This window comes from Mesoplodon densirostris, chromosome 3 (assembly GCF_025265405.1).
Source record: "Mesoplodon densirostris isolate mMesDen1 chromosome 3, mMesDen1 primary haplotype, whole genome shotgun sequence".
Classification (NCBI taxonomy): domain Eukaryota; kingdom Metazoa; phylum Chordata; class Mammalia; order Artiodactyla; family Ziphiidae; genus Mesoplodon; species Mesoplodon densirostris.
Window position 1 is genome coordinate 151,974,283 of NC_082663.1, and position 13,685 is coordinate 151,987,967.

Here is a 13,685-nt window from a genome sequence, read left to right on the forward strand (position 1 = left end):
ACACACAGGGATAGAGCAGAGGAACACGGTCCCCATCCTGTGTCATCCTGTACCAGGTCACTCTCACCTCCCCGACAGCAGGCAGAGGGAGCTGTCCCTGAACCGGAGCCCACCCTCCCCACAAGGAAGCCATGACACTGCTCCCCATATCTCCGCCCAGAGCTGGGGCCCCTCCAACACCCGGAGACCCCACGGTGACTTTTCCAGACACGTCTCACCCCGACCTCATGTGCACCCATTTTCTTCTCCACCCGTTTTTTTTCCCCAAGCTGCTGCAGTTTGTTTTTTTTCTAAGAGGTTACATATTTTTCCCCTTTCCACCCACAGTGATTCCAAATTAAAGCGTGCTTTGGCCAGCAAGGGCACAGGGCCTGCTGATGAAGAAGGAACCTCCCACCCCAAGTCCTGGGTCTGGAGTTTCCTGCTGGTTCTCCTGGACTGCAGAGACCTGGACGTGGCCTAAGTGTCATCCCCCAGAGACTGGCCTGGCATGCGAGGCATTCTTGGAGACATCTCCCTGGACCAGGGTCTGCGTGGCTGCTTGAGCCCACTGTGCTGGCAGTCAGCTGAGAGCCCTGTCACTCCCTGGCCTCAGTCATGGGGTTAGGTAAACATGGCTCGACCCAGTGACCAGTGGCCAACCATGGGCAGTTCCAGATCCTGGACTCTTAGCCCAGAATCGCCCGTCTGTGTAACACACCGGAGAGTTGCCATGAGGCAAAGACCCAGATTTCGAAACCCATAGGCTCTTCCAGCCTCAAGAAAACACAGCCTAAATAATGGTACACCAGGGACTTCCCTGGAGGTCCAGTGGTTAAGACTCCGCGCTTCCACTGCAGGGGGTGCAGTTTCCATCCCTGGTCGGGGAACTAAGACCCCACATGCCATGCGGTGTGGCCAAAAAGTTAAAAAAAAAAAAGCATACTAGCCCCACAAATAGTGAGGACACTTAAGTGGCACCCTAAGTGGGTCGGTGGGAGTGAGCCCTGGCAATAAAAGAAACATTGAAAACAATTAGAAAGTTAACTACAAATTCATCTGCTTTTGGTTTTCACCATGAGCGGCAATTCTAAGCAATGTCATTCATTAAATATTCTTTCTCTGGGAAATTTCTTTGGTTGGCCTAACATTTGCAATTATTACAGTCTCTGTTGAGTTTTAATAATGTACATACAGAAGCTGTAAATTAGACGTTTGTATTACTTATAAATGCTGTATACATAAACAATAAGTTCTGCATTCCACATGGAAGGGTATTTGGAGACACACAGGGACTTCGCCACATGCTTTGGAGAGTAAATTTCTATCAGTTTTGTAATAATTCAAGGTCCTTTTGCAGAAAGTTTGTACCTCTAACCCCAATGGACACAGTAGCTTGGAAATAAAAATGAGATAAAAAGGACAGGCAGGGATTGTAAAGACAAAGAAACAAGTAGGAGTTACTTCATTCCATGTAACTCTTCAGAGACTCTGTGCTTAAAACGTAAAAACATGAAACAAAGAGGGACCTGCAAGAACAATATTTTTGCTTGGGGCAAATTTTAGTTCACACGTGAAATATCTTTGTGAGTTTATCTGCAAGGAAAAGCATTTTTGCTTAAGTCCAAATGTAATGCGAAATATTTTACTGAATTTGAATAATATCTTTGACATCGAAAGTAAACTGCAAATTGTTTCAACACGTGAAAGACCGAATCCAGAAAAACCATTATTAGGATCCATCATTATGACGTTATTACTGAAAATAGTTGTGTTCTATGGGGCGGTGTGGGAACTTGGACCCTTCTCTCCAAATACCCGGGGTCTTTGTCGCCCAGAGCCGCCCAGGGGAGGGAGTCCTTTAGAGGGAGGGGACCCTAGCGAGGGCGACAGGGAACACCGCGGAGACGTAGCAACCGCGAGTCCCCCAAAATCGGGAACAGCGACACGCCCCGGCCCCCAGGCCCGGCGGCGGGGCGGGACGGGGCGGGGCGGGGCGCGCCGCGCGTTCCCGACGCCCCGCCGGCCCCGCCCCCTCCGCGCGCCCGCAGAGCTACGACGGGGAGAGGGTGGGGGCGGGACCTCACGCGTCCTGCTCAGTCCGAGGCGCGGCCCCACCCCATGTCCCTCGCCGTCTGCCAATCAGACGCCGAAAGGGGCGGGCGCGCCTGGGCTTCCTGGTGGCCCCACTCCCTCGTGCGGCCGCGTTCCCGCGGCGTGGGGGGGCGTGGCCTGGGCGAGGTGCGTATAAAGGCGGGCGGAGGCGGAGGCGCCATTTTGCGAACGGCGAGCAGCGGCGGGGGCGCGGAGAAGCGCAGCGGAGGTTTTCCTGGTTTCGGACCCCAGCGGCCGGATGGTGAAATCCTCCCTGCAGCGGATCCTGAACAGCCACTGCTTCGCCAGAGAGAAGGAGGGGGATAAACCCAGCGCCACCGTCCACGCCACCCGCACCATGCCGCTTCTCAGCCTGCACAGCCGCGGAGGCCGCAGCAGCGAGAGGTGAGCGCCCCGCCCCCGCCCGAAGCTTCCAGAAGCGCCGCCGCGCAGGCCCGTAGGGGTCTGGCCGCGGGGCGCCCCGGAAGTCCCGGGAGCTCGAGGTCCGCCCCTTTGTCGAGGCCACAGTCGCGCCGGGGGCGGGTTCTCGGCGGGGCGGGATGGGGGCAAAGGGGGGGTCTCTGTTTGGATTGAGGGGCCCGCAGGCTACTTGGTCGGATTGGTGGGGGACACGAGGATTTCCGGTTGGATTGGGGGTCGCCAGGGAATCTGGTTGGGTTTGGGGGGCACGGGAGTCCACGGTCCTGTCTGGGGGTGCGAGGTTCCGGGGTCGGGTTTGGGGGGCGGTCGGGCCGGCGGGTCGCGGGAATCTGCGCTTTGCGGGCGCGGAGGTTGTGAGCGCTCAGTGGAGGGGCCCTTCCCCCTATCCCGCGCCCGACGTGGCCCCGGGACGCGACCGCCCTCGCGGTCACTTTTCAGCCCCGAGGATGCGCGGAGCCGGGCCGCGCCACGTAGACGGGGCCCGGGGCCCTTCTCGGCGTGGCGGCCGGCCCGCCTCTCCCCCGTAGGACGGCTGGGTCGAGGGTGGCCGGGGCCGGGGGTCCAGGTGAGCCGCTCTCGCCACGGATCGTGAGCTCTTAGACCACGGCCCCGGGGGTGCCCTCGCGCGGGCCCTGAGCCAAGATGCCGACGCCCGCGGGTCGGGCGCCCCGGATAGGAGCCGAGCAAAATGGAGGCGACCGCGGGGCCTGTTGACACTGCGCAGCAAATGGCTGCTGGCGCTGCCGGCTGCGCGATTGTGAAAACCTCCCCCGGGGCCGAGGGCCGCTCTGTCGAGATGACGCAAGCGGAGGCCTCGGGGTGCGCGCGGGAGGGCGTCTGCGCGGGCCCGTCTCCGCTGCGCCGGCGGGGACACCGAACGGGTCCCGCGCCTCCCGGCGGGTGCCGCCAACGAAAGAGCCGCAGCAGGGGCTGCTTCAGTGGAAGGACGGTTTTGCTGGACTCCTAAGAAAAGGCTGTTAGAGCTTCAGGTCTGCTGGAGACTGCAAAGTGGAAAAGGGGAAGCTGAAGCGCTGAACTTAGAAGTGGGAAGTAGAACCTGGCGCAGGGCTGGGTAGGGCGACACTTAGTGCTGGTGAGAAGATAGTTAAAGGACAGAAGAGGCACTCAGGGGACCGGTTGGACCTTTAACCAGCGTCACCACCCGAGGAGGTGAATTTGAGAGGCCTCTTGTTCCTGTGGTTGCTGACCCGACGGAGGCAGATGTTGACACTGCACCGGGTGTAAACATTGCGCTTGAAAGAGGGAGGCGCGTCCCAGGGACCTGGGCTCTGGTAGGCCTTGGTCTTCTGCTTGGCCTTGCTGGGGCTCGGGGCCCTGTCAGCGGAGGCGGGGCGTCTCCCCCAGTGCTGTTCACCAGCGCCTTTTCTCCAGTTCCAGGGCGTCCATCAACTGCTGTAGTAACCTGGGTCCAGGGCCTCGGTGGTGCTCCTGATGTCCCTCACCCACCCCTGAAGATCCCAGGTGGGCGAGGGAATAGTCAGAGGGATCACAATCTTTCAGCTAATTTATTTTACTCTGTAAGTATTCTTCTTCCTCGGACTTCTGGGTACCTGAGGTGGTGGGGGAGAGAGTAGCCAGACCCACAAAATGTTTTATGCACCTGTCGTGTGCCAGGAACTCTCCACATGGTCTTCCTGAATCCAAGATTGAAGGAACAAAGGTGCAGACTGCAGCGCAGGCTTTGCCTGAGCCTCTAGTAGCTGTTGGCACCTCCTGTTTGCGCCTCAGCCTGGGGCTCCTGCTCTGGCCTTGGGCGGAACCACCGTTCCTCAGAGGCCCGGGAGGCCCCGCACCCCAACAGCGCTGCAGGGTGTGGGGTGAACAGTCATATGGGTGCTTTTCTGGGTTTTCCAAACTGTCAGGGTGGCAAGAGGGAAGATCCCCAGGCTGTGAAGGCTGGCGTCCAAGGTTGGATTTGGTCTTCTTCCACAGGATAATCGGCTGAATGTAACAGAAGAACTAACGTCTAATAACAAGACGAGAATTTTTAACGTCCAGTCCAGGCTCACAGATGCCAAACACATTAACTGGAGAGCGGTGCTGAGCAACAGCTGCCTCTACGTTGAGATCCCAGGCGGCGCTCTGCCCGAGGGGAGCAAGGACAGGTGAGGGCGGGCCTGTGTGCGCCTTGGGGGCAGAGCAAGGCAAACCGTGTTTGCACCTCAAAGTTGGACTCCAGAGGAGGGAAGCCTGAGTCAGGAGCCAGGCAGTGGTTATTGTTTCCGGGGTGAGGGTTCCCCTTTTAAGCAGTGGACCAGCTGTATCACCCAGGGGGCACCAGGGACCATCTGTGGTTTTCACATTGTGGGTGTTGTGCCTGGTGTCAAGTGGGTGGGGCCAGGGACACCCCACAGTGCCCAGGACGGTCCCCCAGAATGACCTGGCTCCAATGTCAGCAGTGGCAAGGCTGACCCTGGATTAGACCCGGGAGGGGCTGGTGCTCCCAGTATGCAGATGAGGCCACAGACAGAAGTGGGAGAGCTGGGCTAGGGCCCCTGTGGGGCGGTCGGGGCATGGGCCCTGACGCTGGAACCTCAGCTTCGCAGTTCTTCTCGAGTTTGCTGAGGAGCAGCTCCGCGCTGACCACGTCTTCGTTTGCCTCCATAAGAACCGCGATGACCGAGGTGGGTGATCTCCACGCGGGGGAGAGGGGATGGGAGAGGCTGCCCACTGCCCTGGAGGCCAGGCCCCAGGGTGGGGTCCATGCGGTCCAGGGGCCGCACCACACCCTGCTGAGCAGCCTCCTTGCCCTAGACTCGGGCCTTCTGTCTCAGGCGGTCCCCGGGCCGGCAGGACTCTGGGCCCTGCAGGTGGACGGGGGGTTCTGACCTGATGGTGTCTCCTCCGCAGCCGCCTTGCTCCGTACCTTCAGCTTTCTGGGCTTTGAGATTGTGAGACCGGGGCATCCCCTTGTCCCCAAGAGACCCGACGCTTGCTTCATGGCCTACACGTTTGAGAGGGAGTCCTCCGGTGAGGAGGAGTAGCATGATGCCCCTGGGGCTCGATTGCAGACCGTTCCATGTGCACTTGCTGCTGTGCTTCGGGCGGGTGGTGTGATCAACTGCGCGCTGACCTGCGTCAGCCTGCTCACCTGCTGGGTTTGTCCGCATGTCGTAATTGTGCAAATAAATGCTCACTCCAAATTAGCCGTGTATTTCTTGAAGTTTAATATTGTGTTTGTGATACTGAAGTATTTGCTTTAATTCTAAATAAAAATTTATATTTTACTTTTTTATTGCTGGTTTAAGATGATTCAGGTTATCCTTGTACCTTGAGGAGGAGTTTCTTATTTGAAGTCTTTTGGAAACAGTCTTAGGTCTCTTAACTTGGAAAGATAGGTATTAATCTACCCTTCTATTGCTCTCAAAAATCCAAATAAAATGATTGCCCTTCCAAGACCTGTGTTGGCTCAGTGGTGTTGACAGGGGCACTGTCTTAATGCAGGGCAGGTGGAGGGGTGGCCCGGGGCCAAGGGGAGAGGGGCCTCGGGGTTGCCTGGGGTTCAGGGAGCTGTGCGAGCGTCCTGAGCTGAGTGACCCCCCCTACACACACTTCCTTCTTTCTACAGAGGGGTGGGGAAGCCAAGGGCCCGGTCTCACCTCTGGCCACAGCCAGCCTTGGCCTCCTGTGGGCAGCCCGGCCCTGGGGCTCCACCCTGGCTGCTCCATACCTCGCCTTCCCGCCGCCTCCAGGGCAGATGGCAGCCTACCCCACCCGACGCCTTGGGCCGTCACATCACTCGCCTTTCCCCAGTGCCATTCCCTGCCGTGGCTGAGGCCTGAGGCTGGCTGGAGCGGCTTGGTTCCAGTCTGAAGCTGTTTACTACTGGGTCCTGGGAAGTGGCATGGGGTGGGGCAGGGGCTGCTTGGGACCTTTCCAGCTTAGGGGCGGGGTGGTGTCTATCCGTGGGCACCCCACCCTTTAGCCTTTGTACAGTGTCGTTCTGGGGCAGGAGCGCTGCTGGTGGGTGTCCTGGCTGGGGCAGAGGTGGGGAGGTCTGAGGCAGCCAGAAGGCAAAGACACTGCAGTGGCGGTGGGCTGGGGTGAGGTGGAGGTGGAAGGCGGAAGAGCTGCAGGGCTGGCTGCATCTGCGAGCGTGGCCCGGCGATTGACAAACAGGCTGCCAAGCGGGTATCTTTTACTGAGGAGGATGGAGTTCAGGGGGATTCAAGTATATTTGGGGGTTGGGTGGGCTATTCAGCTACCTGAGTGATAATGGAGTTGGCTTTCAAAAGTCTGGGGAGACGGCTGGACACACTCCAGTCCACGTTGGCAGGGCAAGGGTCAAGAAAGGGGTTTGGAGTCGTGTTGGAGGAGGTACAGGAGTCTGAAGCAGAGGTGGGGGGAGGGTGTCTGCAGTGGAGGGACCAACGGGCAAGGCCTGGAGGCCAGAAGCACCTTCACAGATGGCGATGTGGCTGCAGGGGCTGGCCAGAGAGCATGCAGAGCCTTTAGAAGAGCCCCATTGTACTGTGAGGGTGCTAGGGCGCCATGGGAGAGGTCTGAGCAGGAGAGGGCCCTGGTCATACCTGGGGGTCAGAAAGTTCCCCCCAGGATCGCCATGGTAGGGTTGGGGTGAGTGAAGGGGCATGACTGGAGACCCCAGGCTACGGCATTGGGACCCCTCATGGCCTCTTATGTCCATTTTTCAGAGGTATAAACTGAGACCTCATTCTCTCCCTCAGGTCCCTTGATGTATACCACTTTGTTTATTCCATCAATTAAACGCCTAGCCTGGCCCCTGCCCTCAGGGAACTCACAGCCTGATAGGTGAGGTGAACAGGTGACAGGTAGAGATGAATAAATACTTTCAGGTGGTGACAAGTGCTCAGGGAAGGCAGGGCGCGGAGCTAGAGAGGGCCCAGGAGGGGCAACTTTATTTGCTTAGAAGAGGTGAGATTTGGACAGTCTGGCAGAGGGAACAGGCCATGCAAAGACTTGGTGGCTGGACGGAATTTAGTGTCACAGAGGAACAGCAAGGAGGCCACGGTGGGTGGAGGGAGTAGGGGGTGCAGGGCATGGGCATGTTTGGGCAGGTGAGCCCAGACCCCACTGGGGTGGGCTGGCTGTCTCAGGTTCCAGGGAGCCTCCCTCCCCCTGGAGACCCCAAGCAGTTCTTGACAAGGTCGTTCACAGCACAAGGGGGTGTTCCAGGGCCAGGAATACCTCTGATGCCACCATTCGGAGGAGTGTCCACACGGTCATGGAGACAGTGGCCATCAGACCCCAGCATTAAAAGGGCATCCTGGCTTCTGCTGGAAGGTGGTGGGAGCGGTTCTACACACTGGGAGAGACATTAATTGTCGGGGGGTTCCACACCTGGAAGAGGGGTGGGCACCTCTGGCATCAGAAGGCCTCAGCAGGCACTGGTCATTAGCCCCCAGCCCTGGAAGGGGGGCACCTGAATTCTTAGGGGGCCTTGGGCCCAAGTTCCCAGCTGCATCCTCTGCTGGCCTTCTGGTCCCTTCTGGAAGGGGGCATCCACCCTATCACCAGCCCCAGCCCTGGGAAGGGGGAAGTGCCTCCTAGAGAGGCCCTGGAACAGGTGCATTGCTCACCAGAAGGATCAGTTACACAGCAGCTCCAGGGCGAGGTACGAGGAGTCCTCAGTGACCTTGGCCAGGTATTCACAGCACAGCACAGCCAGTCTTCCAGGCTGGGCACCCCCCACCCACGGCCCGCTCGGCTAGGTGCAGGACCAACAGCGCGCGGCGCATCCGCAGCCAGGACCCCAGCGGGGCTCCGCGGCCGCGCAGCTCGGGCCCGGGCCCCCAGAGCAGCACTTGCAACGCGCCACGCGTCCGGGCCGCCGAGGGCCGCGCGGGCCAGCTGGGACGCCAGGTGCTCCAGGCCCACGGCCAAGGACGTGGCCAAGGGTACGCCCGGGCCAAGAAGCTCTCGGAGTGGGCTGCCCAGCTGCCGCGCGTGGGCGGCCGGGGGTGCCGCGGGGGGACGCGGCCGAAGTCTGCCAGCAGCAGGCGCTGGGGCCTGGCGGCTGAGCAGCCCCACGGTGCCGCCAGCAGCAGGTTCTCGAGCCGCAGCTCGGCCAGGGCCGCAGCCCGCGCCTCCGGGCACTCCAGGGCTGCAGGAGCAGCAGGGCCACGGCCTCGTGAACTCCTCGGGCGGCTGCGTGCCTGTCTCCACAAGCCACTGGACCACCGTGAGCTCCGGCACCTCCGCCGCCAGCGCCACGGGGCTGCTCCAGGGCGTCTCGGGAAGTGCGCCCTCGGGCACCAGACCACACAGCTCCTGGAGTTTGAAATGCAGGGCCAGCGAGGCCTGCGGCCCTAGGCCACACGGGTGGGGCTCGTCAGCTCCTGGATTGGGCACCTGCGGGACAGAGGGACGCTTCAGAGCTCCCCGCCACCAAACCAGCACAGCTCGCCCAGTGCCTCTACCTGTTCTGAAGACTTCCCACCCAACCCAACCTGCCCACCGTCGCTGTATCCCTCCAGAAGCGGGGGGTTCTTGTTAATTCGGATGTTGGTCGCCAGTATGATTTTAAGGAAAGCTACACCAGGGAGGATAGTGTTTAGGGCATCGGACTTCCCACTCTGCCAAAGGGGCGGATGCGTGCCACTTGGTAGCAAGGGAGATGACAGCTAAGGTGCCAGAGCTGGGCCGTCCAGTAGAACTGCAACTCGGGCCATGGTGTAATTCAAATTTTCCAGTAGCCACATTTTAAAAAGTGAAAAGGAGGTGAACGTAACTTTCTTTCTTTCTTCTAAAAAAAAAAATTCACTAGTTTGTTTTATTTTTTAGATTCCACATACAATTGAAAACTTACAGGATTTGTCTTTCTCTGTCTTATTTCACTAAGCATAATACCCTCCAAGTCCATCCATGTTGCTGCAAATGGCATTATTTTGTTCTTTTTTATGGCTGAGTAGTAGTCCATTGTAGATATATTTCACATCTTCTATTGAGGGACGCTTAGGTTGCTTCCATATCTTGGCTATTGTAAATAATGCTGCTATGAATATTGGGGCGCATATATATTTTCTAATTAGCGTTTTCAGTTTTTTCTGGATATATACCCAGGAGTGGAATTGCTGGATCACATGGTAGTTCTATTTTTAGTTTTCTGAGGAACTTCTAGACTGTTTTCCGCAGTGGATGCACCATTTTACATCCCCAACAACAGTGTACAGGGTTCCCTTTTCTCCACACCCTCGACAGCATTTGTTATTTGTGATCTTTTTGATGATGGCCATTCTGACAGGTGTGAGGTGATACCTCATGGTGGTTTTGATTTGCATTTCTCTGATTAGCGATGTTGAGCATCCTTTCATGTGCCTGTTGGCCATCTGTTTGTCTTCTTTGGAAAAATGTCTCTTCAGGTGTTCTGCCCAGTTTTTAAAATATAAATTTATTTTTATTTTATTTTTGGTTGTGTTGGGTCTTCGTTGCTGCGTGCGGGCTTTCTCTAGTTGCGGTGAGTGGGGGCTACTCTTTGTTGTGGTGCACGGGCTTCTCATCGCGGTGGCTTCTCGTTGCAGGGCACGGGCTCTAGGGGCACGGACTTCAGTAGTTACAGCACGTGGGCTCAGTAGTTGTGGCACACGGGCTTAGTTGCTCCGCAGCATGTGGGATCTTCGTGGACCGGGGCTCGAACCCGTTTCCCCTGCATTGGCAGGCGGATTCTTAACTGCTGCGCCACCAGGGAAGTCCCCCCGCCCAGTTTTTAATTAGGCTTGTTTTCTTTGATGCTGAGTTTTATGACCTTGAAAGTAACTGTCATAATCTATTTTATGTAATCCAATTTATCCAAAATGTTATCATTCAACAGGTCACCAAATGAAAAAAGTATTAGTGAGATGTTTTACATTATTGTTATTATTATTTTTTTTTTTTTTTTTTTTTTTTGCGGTACGCGGGCCTCTCACTGTTGTGGCCTCTCCCGTTGTGGAGCACAGGCTCCGGACGCACAGGCTCAGCGGCCATGGCTCACGGGCCCAGCCGCTCCACGGCATGTGGGATCCTCCCGGACCGGGGCACGAACCTGCGTCCCCTGCATTGGCAGGCGGACTCTCAACCACTGAGCCACCAGGGAAGCCCCTATTGTTATTATTATTGATACTGAGTCTTGGAGACCTGGTATGTATTTGGTACTCAAAGCATATTTCAATTGGCACCAGCCCCACTTCAAGCGCTCAGAAGTCACCCATGGCCAGCAGTTGCAGTACTGAACAGTAAAGCTCTTTCTAGAAAGTAGGAGAGTATCAGCCCTGGGGATTACATTTGAATCACCTTGGGGCAGGGGTTAAAAAGGACAGATGCTGAGGTGGGGCTCTGGGAGTGTGTAATTTAAATTTTAAAATTTAAAAATAAACTCCTCAGGGGTCTCTGAGATGGATGGAACCAGGACGGAGGTGTCAACTGAAGAACTCACAGCCAGCAACAACTTACTCCCTACATGCTCCGGTCTGTAAAATGGGTCCATAATAACACATTCTGCCCAATGGGTGACGTTCCTCCAAAATGGTGATGTGTCTGACACTTGGTAGTCTGGTTTATTTGATGGGAATCTTTCTTTTCTTTTTCTTGGTGGTGCATAAAACAGAAGCATCTTATAACGAAACGTGGTGATGCTTGCATGAGGATTAGCTGAATGAAAGTGTCTAAAAGTCCTTAGAACAGCACAAGACATGAAGGAACAGTGCTCAGTATATTTTGTTGAAGATGATGATGGAAAGTGGGAGCTATCAAGCCGGCTGTGGGTTTCTAGCGCCAGAATTCACAGGTGAGTGAGTTAAAATGCAGACTACTGGGCCCCTGAGAGTCGTGGGGGAGAGTTTAACAAGACTCCCAGGTGATTTGAATGTAGGTCACCCCACACCTGAGAAACGCGGTTCCAAGGACTGAGGGTGTTAGTTCGTATGTTAGTTGCAAAATAAGCAATCGGGCCTGAGTCTAAACAGCCCTGGGTTATGCCTTGGATGGGACACTGGGGAAACCTCCGAGGAGGGGGGCGAAGGCGGGGTCACCTTGGCAGCCAGGAGGTGCCACGCCTCCTTGTCTGTCTGCACCAGGCGGTGGTAGAGGGCGTCCCAGCTCTCCACGCAGGGCGAGCTGTCCAGGAGGCGGAAGTGGTGGCCGGGGTGGCAAGGGCCCGGGAGGCCCCCCAGGAGCCGCGCCTGCAGCTGGGGTGTACACGGCGCGGAGGCCCTCCAGCTGCCGGGCCTCCAGCGTGGCGGAGGGAGAGGCCCAGCTCCGTGTCCAGCGAGCAGAAGGGCAGCTCTGCAGGGGGACAGGCTGTCCCCGCCCTGTCGTCGCCTGCCTGGCTCTCGTCCACACTGCGGGATCCCAGAAGGGGCTTCTGAGGCTGCCCTGCTCGAGTGGGGCCGGGGCTGGGGCACTTGTGGGTGGGCAGCGACTGGCCCTGGTCAGGGTCTTCTTGGGCAGGGGCTGCGGGTCAGTAGCGGGGCGCTCAGATGTCTGTGAGCAGCAGGCCTTGGAGGGCAGCAGGCAGCACGGACCTCACCTGTTGGGGGAGGGAGTGGGGGAAGGGCGTGAGGACACGCAGAGTGGGGTCCTGTGCGCATGGCTCCACCCTCAGCCATAATTCCTTCATCTCTAGCATGGAAACAATGGGGAGCTCCCTGGTGGTCTAGTAGTTAGGACTTGGAGCTTTCACTGCCGTGGCCCAGGTTCAATGCCTGGTCAGGAAACTGAGATTCCACAAGCCACGCAGCACGGCCGAAAAAAAAAAAAAAAGGAAAAAATACCAACTCCAACTACCCTATGCCCTGTGGGGTAAGGATGCCATCTCCAATTTACAGATGAGGAAACAAAGGTTCAGAGGAGTGACAAGTCAGTGGCAGAGAAACATCTGGCCCAGCACAGGTGACCCCCACTTCCCTGTGTGGCTTTGGGGAGGTGACTGAGCCTCTCTGAACTCCAGTTTCCTCATTTTTAGAAGCTGGTTATCCAGCTTTTTTTTTTTTTTTAAACAAAGAGTTTTATTAAAGGTAGTTAAAAAGCTGCTATAGGACTTCCCTGGTGGTCCAGACTCGGCGCTTCCAATGCAGGGAGCACAGGTTTGATCCCTGGTGGGGGAACTAAGATCCCACATGCCGAGCGGCACAGCAAAAATGAAACAACAACAACAAATCCCTGCTGTAATCTAGTTAAACCGTCATGGGGCAGAGCATTCCTTACATGATAATGAAACACTCAACCTTTCTGCTCTGGCTGCCTCACCGACCACCTGTCCCACCCCCACCCGGGGCCCCTCCCAGGCTCTCACCAAGGTTGCTGTACGTGGGCTGGGTCAGCCAGGTCGGGGCGTTGGCCCCGGGGTGTCTCGGTGGGTGGCTCTGCGTTGCTCATGCTGCTGGGGGAAGGTCAGAGTGTAGGGCATGTGTGGGAGGGGCCCAGCACCTGCTGTGTGGCCCTGGGAGGGTTGCTTGACCTCTCTGGGCAAATGTCGCCCATCAACCTTTCAGGGCGGCGAGACCTGTACTTTTGTGACATGGACAGAATGTCCAGCTGTGTGGACAAGACCTCAAGGGGGTGGGGGAAGAAGCTGGGGGCCTGTGACAATACCCAGGGAACCCATGCTTAGGCCTTGTCCCCAGAGCTCAGCCCCCTCAAGCTGTGTGGTTGCCAGCAGCAGCCTGGGCCCCAGCTCTGCCCCACCCAGATTCCAGGTTGCCCAACCTTGGAAAGCAGCTGCTTCTGCCCACTTCCTGCCCCAGCCCCCCTCCAGGAGCGCCCTACCTTCAGGACTGGAGTGACCTCGGGGCAGGGGGATCTTGAGGACAAACTCCCAATAGCTGCAGCCCCTGGCCTCCCGGACTGTCTGACCGGTTGCTGGCAGTGAACCGGAAACGCCCAGGCAACTGTCAGACCGCAGGCCCCGTCAGGAGGGGGAGCTTTCTGCATTACTTCCCCATGAAGGCCACCCGGTTCCAGGGCTGAAAGCGGGTGGCAGGAGATGGGAAGACGGGCGGAGGTCCCAAAGTTTACACGAGGTGGGTGGCAGAGGGGAGCCCTGAGAGACGGGGAGAATCGAGACTTTTTAGACTCCCCTGCCTTTGGGGAGGGCAGGGAACCCCAGCAGTGACTGTTTAGGGAGAGATTTGACCAGGTGACCCTTTCATCTGTGGCTTTCACTTCCTCCAGAGCCGCTTCCCCTTCTGCAGGAT

General features: G+C 57.3%; 1 protein-coding gene across 1 annotated transcript; it reads left to right on the plus strand.

The window, feature by feature from the left end:
• The first annotated feature begins 2,245 nt into the window (after positions 1-2,245).
• Positions 2,246-5,931, plus strand: OAZ1 (ornithine decarboxylase antizyme 1). The gene is given in 6 exon segments (XM_060094704.1): positions 2,246-2,478; positions 3,907-3,964; positions 3,966-4,052; positions 4,468-4,640; positions 5,074-5,159; positions 5,386-5,931. Coding segments are annotated over 6 exon segments (684 nt in total). The 5' UTR covers positions 2,246-2,332; the 3' UTR covers positions 5,520-5,931.
• Positions 5,932-13,685: the final 7,754 nt, after the last annotated feature.